Raw genomic sequence first — 6,971 nt, 5'->3', positions numbered from 1 at the left:
TTTCGAGCGTGCCATCTCTCAAACTCTACCAGAAAATATGAAGAAACTGCTTCTCATATAGACTCACATTGTTAAGTGATGAGTCAATAGGGAACTTTTTATTAAAGAGATGAATAAACATTTATATGGACTTGGATGATTTAAGACTGAATATGTATATCAGAGAGACATTAATTTTGGCTCCTCGATTGCTCCCCTTACGAAACCACAATAACAAAAGGCCGCTGTTCTGTCACGAGTCACGATCAAACGTCAGCATTATACAGCAAGTGAGTCTGTGGTGGGGCGTCGCACGATTATACGTTGACGAATCCACTTCTATATTGTTTCCTTAAACAGATTACCTAGAGAAAGCCAGGGCAGATTGTCTTATTACCTGGATTCTCAAGAGTGCTGCTCCTGTTGATAATGTAGAAATATGGACACTAGAATATTAAAAACTCACTTAAAAATCCATGTCACTTTAGAGGATTGTGAAAGTAGTAAGATGCAGCGCGTTTCTACTTGAATCTTATTACATCTTACAATTGATTACATAGACATTTCTTGGAGACGTTTGAGGCTCTCCTTTTTTCTTGTGAGTCACTAGTATCCCTTAACGCCACAGCCGTGAATCGAGGCGTCTGCTGTGTCGTGTGGCGCGGCCGTGCACAGCTAGTGGAATTGGGCGGGCGGTACATGCTTCGTGACGTCGATGTTAGTTGGGAAAATTATTGCATGGTGCTTATTGAGGTAATATGTACGGTAATGCGTTGGTTATTGGACAGGCGTGCCATTCCCACCAGTATTACAGCAGTCACTAATTGTTTGCTTGTTGCCGGGCACTTCTCATTACTGATAATATAAACACCATTATCTGTCTGCCTTATTATTACCGAACTCATGGCTCACTGTATGTGTGTGTGTGTGTGTGTGTGTGTGTGTGTGTGTGTGTGTGTGTGTGTGTCACACTTTTAAGGCTGTTAGGAAATATGACGCAACATTACTAAACTGTCCCACAAACTTTGTGTTAATGTAAACTATGTGCTTTCAGTAAACTTTGTTCTCGACTCTCCAGCTAATCAGTAATCACGAAATCAGAATGAATTCTGAATGTTTAAATTTGCAAGTATGAAAAATATGTAAGACTTCACATGTGGAAATGTCGTATCTGTATAACATAAACATAAACATAAATTGTGCCTCATTCTCAGACTTCAAATGTTTTATTCAAAATAGAATATATCATGCAAACATTCATATATACAATTTTCGAATTCGTTATGGCGCGAGCTGAGGCAAGCCTGAAGTCTTTCTGAGGAAATAGAGGTAAGTGGCAATTGGAGAAACCAATTGTGAAGGAATAACATGGAATAACATGAAGAATGTGTTAGTTCACGAATTGTCCTCATCTTGGATGAGCTGGATCGGTGATTGTTGAACCGAACTGATGGTGTCCATTGATGCTCCAAAATAGTTCGAGTTGGTTCATCATGTGGAGCGAGTCAATGGTAATACAAGTTTCGAGTTACCGGTGTGCGTTATCAAAGTACAATATTTCATCACTAGTAAATAAAAGAGAGTTAATGATAAATTATCTGTGGTGTGGGACGTTGCTGACACGCTCCGAGCAAGTCATCTCACGACAAGACTAACCTTCTCTAGTTGTTTCTGGTAACATGAAATATTTGGCTCTTCCTCAGCACTCACTGCACACCTGTTGCTTACGGTGGACTGCATCAGTAGTATGTCTTTTGCTCCGATGTTCCTTTGCTCGTTAGACTGAACCACCACTCCAAGAAAATACCCAAGGTCAGCGGGCTTAAAACTGATAAACCTTTACTGATACGAACACTACGTAGCTCCGTTTTCTGTCTGGGTATATTCACCTGCACTGAAGTTCACGGGCTACACAAGTTCACGGGTTACACTTGCATTTCTAAGGTCACACACAAACACCATTTCCAGGAACTCCGCATCACGTAAAACACGCTCACAGGTTTTGTCTTTTTTAAACTGTAAACACTGAAGTTACACCTCCGCCTCACACACCCGTCCTACTCCTCCTAGTCCCTCCGCGTGGGCTACTGATGACATCACGTTTTCTGATAGCGGAAAAATATATTCAGTTATTCCGTCGTTACATTAATTCTGACTCACCCTATGATTACTTGAATAATATAAAGAAGCACGCTTTCCTAAGTTTCCTCTTTTCTATGGAATTAATGTATGTTTCAGATGTATATTTTGAACATATGTTTCTTTCCGTCTTAGGAGGGTGGGTGGAGTAGTTGGTTAAGATGGCTCGTATTCGGGCCTCCGGTCTAGGCGGCCCGCGTTCGAATCCTTGCTAAAACTAATGGTAGATGTAGCGTTCTCCCATTAACCCTAGCTGTGCCTTATGACCTAAGCTGTTGCGGCGCCTAATGGAATAATTTCCCTTTTTCTTCACGTCTTACTTCACATTCTACATGGTCATTCAGTTATGAATGGACACGTGAGCACTTTCGTATTGAAATATGTATATACCATTACCTTATAAACTATCGTTTGTATTACATATACGTCGTACTCTGCACTCGAATGACGAAGCATAGGAAACAAAACGAAAAGAGAAAGCCTCCGAGTTTTCTAAAATAGACATCAAGACATCAATTCAAAGAGTGGAAAATGCAACCGGTGAAACAAGGAGACGTAAGTAGGAGTTAATGTGCGCAGCTTGCAGAATTTGATATTTCTAACTGGGCGTTTGCAAGTAACATACAAATTGTGCAGAAGATGCACTAACTGAAATAATATTTTTTTTAAATGGCGGCATTCCTACTCCCCGCGGATGTGACTGAACAAACCTGAACAGCAGCGAATGAGTGAATGAGCTAAACCGAGTTGATATTAGGGTCACTGTGTTGAGAGAGCGGTAGCCAACAGGAGTGGACTGAGACAGGTGCACGTGTTTATAACTGGCAGGAGAAACATCATGGTGAGGGAGCGCGTCATTTTGAATTCTTGGTGAAGTATTTCAGTTGTTGACAAGATTGTGTCTCATGACTTGTGGAACTAGAGAGAACTACCGAGTTAGAAATGTGTATTCCTTCCTCAGGAGAAAAAGGCGCCATGGGTGTACAGCAGCGCCGCTTGTCTACTTCTGGCCATTGGTGAGATGAGCTGTGGCAAACTGTAATTTTAGTTAATCCAAAGAATTAAAGCAACACAACACTTATTATGGCTTGTATCTACAGGAGCAGCAGTGGTAACACCAGCTGTAGGGCAGCGCCATCGTGAAAACTGCTGTTATGGGAAGTCTTCCTTTGAGCACGGTCAGACTGTTGCCTCTTTACCCTCGTGCTGCCTCTATTTGACCTGCCACGATGGTGATATTCGAGAGCGATACATTGGCAAGACTGGTGACAAGGGCTGTGAGTAAGCCGGATACTTTCTCTGGTAGACGGGTTAATGGTGATGAGTACAGGCGGAAGTAGAGGCGGTCAATAACTCGCGTCGTGATTATATACAGTGCATGTACGTGAAGCGCCACAGTACTCTTTAAGGAGTGTAGATTAGATTAATTGTATTTTATTTCTTGTTTATTAATGTTGTAACTTCTTTTTAGTTTCTTGATTTTTCTCTTTCGTTTTCTTAGTTTTTTTCAGTTATTCCTAAGTAACGTTAATGATATTTTGCACCTTTGGTATGTTTTAAATCAATATGGAACGTGTAGTAACAACGCCTGATGCGGTGCTGTCAGTGGGTCTAACGTAGATTAGTCTGCGGTCTGTATTCATATCGTGTGAAGTCGTTTCTGATCCTTTCTAGGCTGTGAATTTGACGGGTTGATCTACCCTGAGGGAGCTGAGCTAACATCCCATTGTGCGATGCTAATCTGCAGGCGAGGAGTGTGGGTTGTCTCTAATGAGATTGCGGAGTGTTGTGAGTGGTGCTGTTAAGTTTACCTATTTGTTTCACTTAGTGGCCGTTGTTTCATTTAGAACAATACTATTACTTTGAACGGGTTTTATGGCTATAACCACGTTTCTCCACCAGGTAAGCACTGCTACCTGTTCAACGACCCTCATATCCACACCCATGACGGGCACTACTACGACTGGCATGGTATTTGTAATTACACCGTGACGCAGCCTGGAAATGGTCTTTATCCTGACTACGGTGTCTTCAGTGACTTCCGCCGTTGTTACAACAGCGCCTCCTGCCTGGACGTGTCCACCTTTAAGAATGACCGATACACGGTGATCACCTTGCGCCACAGTAACCCGTTCATTGTGAGTACCAGCATAGCTCGGGGATCTTCCCTTTGTCTCCTAAGAATTCATGCATTTCTAAAATTCTACATCAAATTATCACATTCTATTACTTCAAACAATCGGTAGTAAAATTAAAGAAGCATAATGGACTGAGGAAAAATAGTGTATAGAGTTCCTTTATCAAAATGAGTCTAGCGTAATTCAGTGATGCACTATCATGAGTGACTGTCAATGCAGATTCTAGTGAATAACGATGAATTCGTGGTGCCGACAACGGGCGTGTCCGAGGTGCACTCCTCTCACGGCAAGCACCCGGTCTTGGTCTGGCGGGACGGCGACTGCATCTTCCTGACTGGCTCCTCAAAGATTATGGTGAACTTTTTTTAAGACTATAGTATATTGGTGGTTTAATCTGTTAAGTACACCAGAAACCTCCCGTGTAATTTTTCCCTCCATTCTGTCAGTTACCCTTCCCTCGTGCCCTTCCTCCAGGTCCAACACTGCCGCCACCGCCTGGACGTGTGGGCACACCCGTCACATGTGAACGTTCTATATGGTCTGTGTGGATGCTTCAACTTCCTCAAGGAAGATGACTTCACGTCGCGCGACCTGACGCAACACCCTCTACATCCCTGGCCTGTGGCCTTCGCGGAGTCGTGGCGGGTAAGCGAAAATCCCTCTGTCAGAAATATGGCCGTCTTGTTCTTTAATATGTTCATTCAACATTATACAATTCACTTGAGATGTAAATCTAAATGTGGAGTTCTACTTAATGCAGTAAGGAAACGGGCAACAAATGGTTCAGTCACATCAGTAACTCCTTTCCAGACTCCAGATCAAGAGCGCGACTGCCAGACTTGCCATGGCTGCGACAGGGAAACGACAGTAAGTAAAATTTTGTTACTTCAAACAACGTTATATTTTTGGTATAGCTACCAGTATTAATCATTCTGCTTTCTACAGGGAGACCAGTGCACTTTGAACGCCGCCCAGCGAGAAGAACTCCGGGCGATTTGTAGTAGACGTCTGCACGTAATTTTGGCAACAGACGAGGAGCTGGACCATTATGTCGGTAAGTCGGTGAGAGGAGCAAAACCAGAATTTCGAAACTAGAAATTTAAAGAAACGCAAGTGCTTCAGTTTCATATGTTTTACTTCGTACATCAAGGTTACTAATTTCATCCTTAGATGCATGTCTGTTTGATTTGTGCCAACTGCGCCAGACGGGAGCCACGAAGGAGGAGCAAGACAACTGGCTGCGAGAGTTGGAGACTATAGTTCAGAATGCTAAAATCATTCTCGCCAAGACTTCAGGTGATGATCTGATGGTTAATAGTCATTGAATTTCCTTGATGAAAGCGCCTGCTGGTGTTAATGTCATGATTTTTCACTTTGATAAAATCAAGTTTTTTTCTTACACAGGGGAGTGGAAGCCTCTACCTGAAGTGCCTCCCTCCCAGGACCTCTGTGTGCCAGGCTCGCGGTGGATGATGGATTGTAACTGGTGTGACTGTAGTGATAATGGACAGCTGGCTCGCTGCACCCGCAGAGGCTGTCTTGAAGGCTAGCAAGCTCAGTGGAGATTATAAACTGAACAAAAAAAAAAAAAAAAAAAAATCAATACAGTATCAGTCTTTATTTGTTTATTTATTTATTTATTTTTTATTTTTTTAATTTTTTTGCAGGGTACATTCATCCACTGGGAGAAGAGGCGTGTATAGACGGTTCCCGTTGGAAGATGGACTGTAACTGGTGCAACTGTGTGAGGGGAGGATTCATATGCACCCGCAACTCGTGTGGTGAGTATACACACATCTTATCTTGACCATCGGCTGCTCTGTACTAATGGTGATTTTTTTTTTCATTACTTAATGTATTTACTGTAGAAACTCTCAACAGGTCCTGCCACGTTCCCTCCGCCTGCTGGTACCATCCCAGCTCTGTCAACATTCCCTACTTCACTGCAGGTGTGCCTGCAGCCCAAAGACCCTGGCAACTGCTATGGGTTCTTCCCGCGATATTATTTTAATTCCACCATGAAACGGTGCGAGTACTTCATCTATGGCGGTTGTGGAGGAAACCAAAACAACTTCGAATCGTTGCGTGACTGTGAGAACGCTTGCAATTCAACCAAGTAAAGTAAGTGACGTGTCAGAACGTTCTTCTCAATACTACGAGGCGGACTTGCAAAGTGAGGTTTCATACTATACTTTATTTTTATTGACGTGTAGAAGTATCTAAGAGCGTGTTAACTGTATAAAAAATCTTGGTAGAACGGATTAAAATCTCTCCTTGTGTCTTGCAGCCTGGACTTCCATTCCCCTCTGTGACGTTATTGGAGTGGTCCCGTTAGAGGACCAGATGTGTCGTGACGCAGAGCTATAGGTTTTACATTCGCCAGGAAACTTCAAGCTTACCCACTTTTCCACACTGATGAATAAACTGTTAATAAATTGTTAATAGATAAGTTAGGATTATTTTTTCCTTCAGTAATTTCAGTAAACATCCATGAACTCGGCAATGGTATGTGTAGTGGATTTTATTAATTTTCATTGCCTTGAGTTACTTAGAATTCATAGTTCTTTTACTGTTTCAGAATCTCTTGACATTTTCTAGGAATTTGCTGTTACTCGGGTACAGATTTCATTGTTATTTTAGTGTTTCCAAACTCCTTGATATTTTCTAGGTTTGTTGTTACTCGGTGACCTGAAGTCGACTGACTTCTTTCGCTTT

General features: G+C 42.3%; 1 protein-coding gene across 1 annotated transcript; it reads left to right on the top strand.

Moving 5' to 3' along the window:
* The first annotated feature begins 2,862 nt into the window (after positions 1-2,862).
* LOC123503717 (IgGFc-binding protein-like) lies at positions 2,863-6,705 on the top strand. Its single transcript, XM_045253703.1, has 14 exons — positions 2,863-2,959; positions 3,080-3,134; positions 3,219-3,395; positions 3,793-3,906; positions 4,021-4,256; positions 4,476-4,610; positions 4,731-4,901; positions 5,067-5,123; positions 5,202-5,310; positions 5,427-5,552; positions 5,661-5,801; positions 5,924-6,037; positions 6,138-6,377; positions 6,544-6,705. The coding sequence occupies exons 1-13, from the start codon at positions 2,957-2,959 to the stop codon at positions 6,374-6,376; spliced, it is 1,677 nt and encodes a 558-aa protein (XP_045109638.1). The 5' UTR covers positions 2,863-2,956; the 3' UTR covers position 6,377; positions 6,544-6,705.
* The last annotated feature ends 266 nt before the right edge of the window (positions 6,706-6,971 follow it).

The sequence above is a fragment of the Portunus trituberculatus genome, chromosome 14 (assembly GCF_017591435.1).
Source record: "Portunus trituberculatus isolate SZX2019 chromosome 14, ASM1759143v1, whole genome shotgun sequence".
Taxonomy (NCBI): domain Eukaryota; kingdom Metazoa; phylum Arthropoda; class Malacostraca; order Decapoda; family Portunidae; genus Portunus; species Portunus trituberculatus.
This window is presented reverse-complemented; position numbering and strand designations above follow the sequence as displayed.

Bases quoted from the DNA above. Each gene is read 5' to 3' on its own strand.
- LOC123503717 (XM_045253703.1), top strand. The intron at 4,902-5,066 runs GTAAGCGAAAAT...ACTCCTTTCCAG, and splicing joins CCTTCGCGGAGTCGTGGCGG to ACTCCAGATCAAGAGCGCGA. The intron at 5,311-5,426 runs GTAAGTCGGTGA...TTTCATCCTTAG, and splicing joins GGAGCTGGACCATTATGTCG to ATGCATGTCTGTTTGATTTG.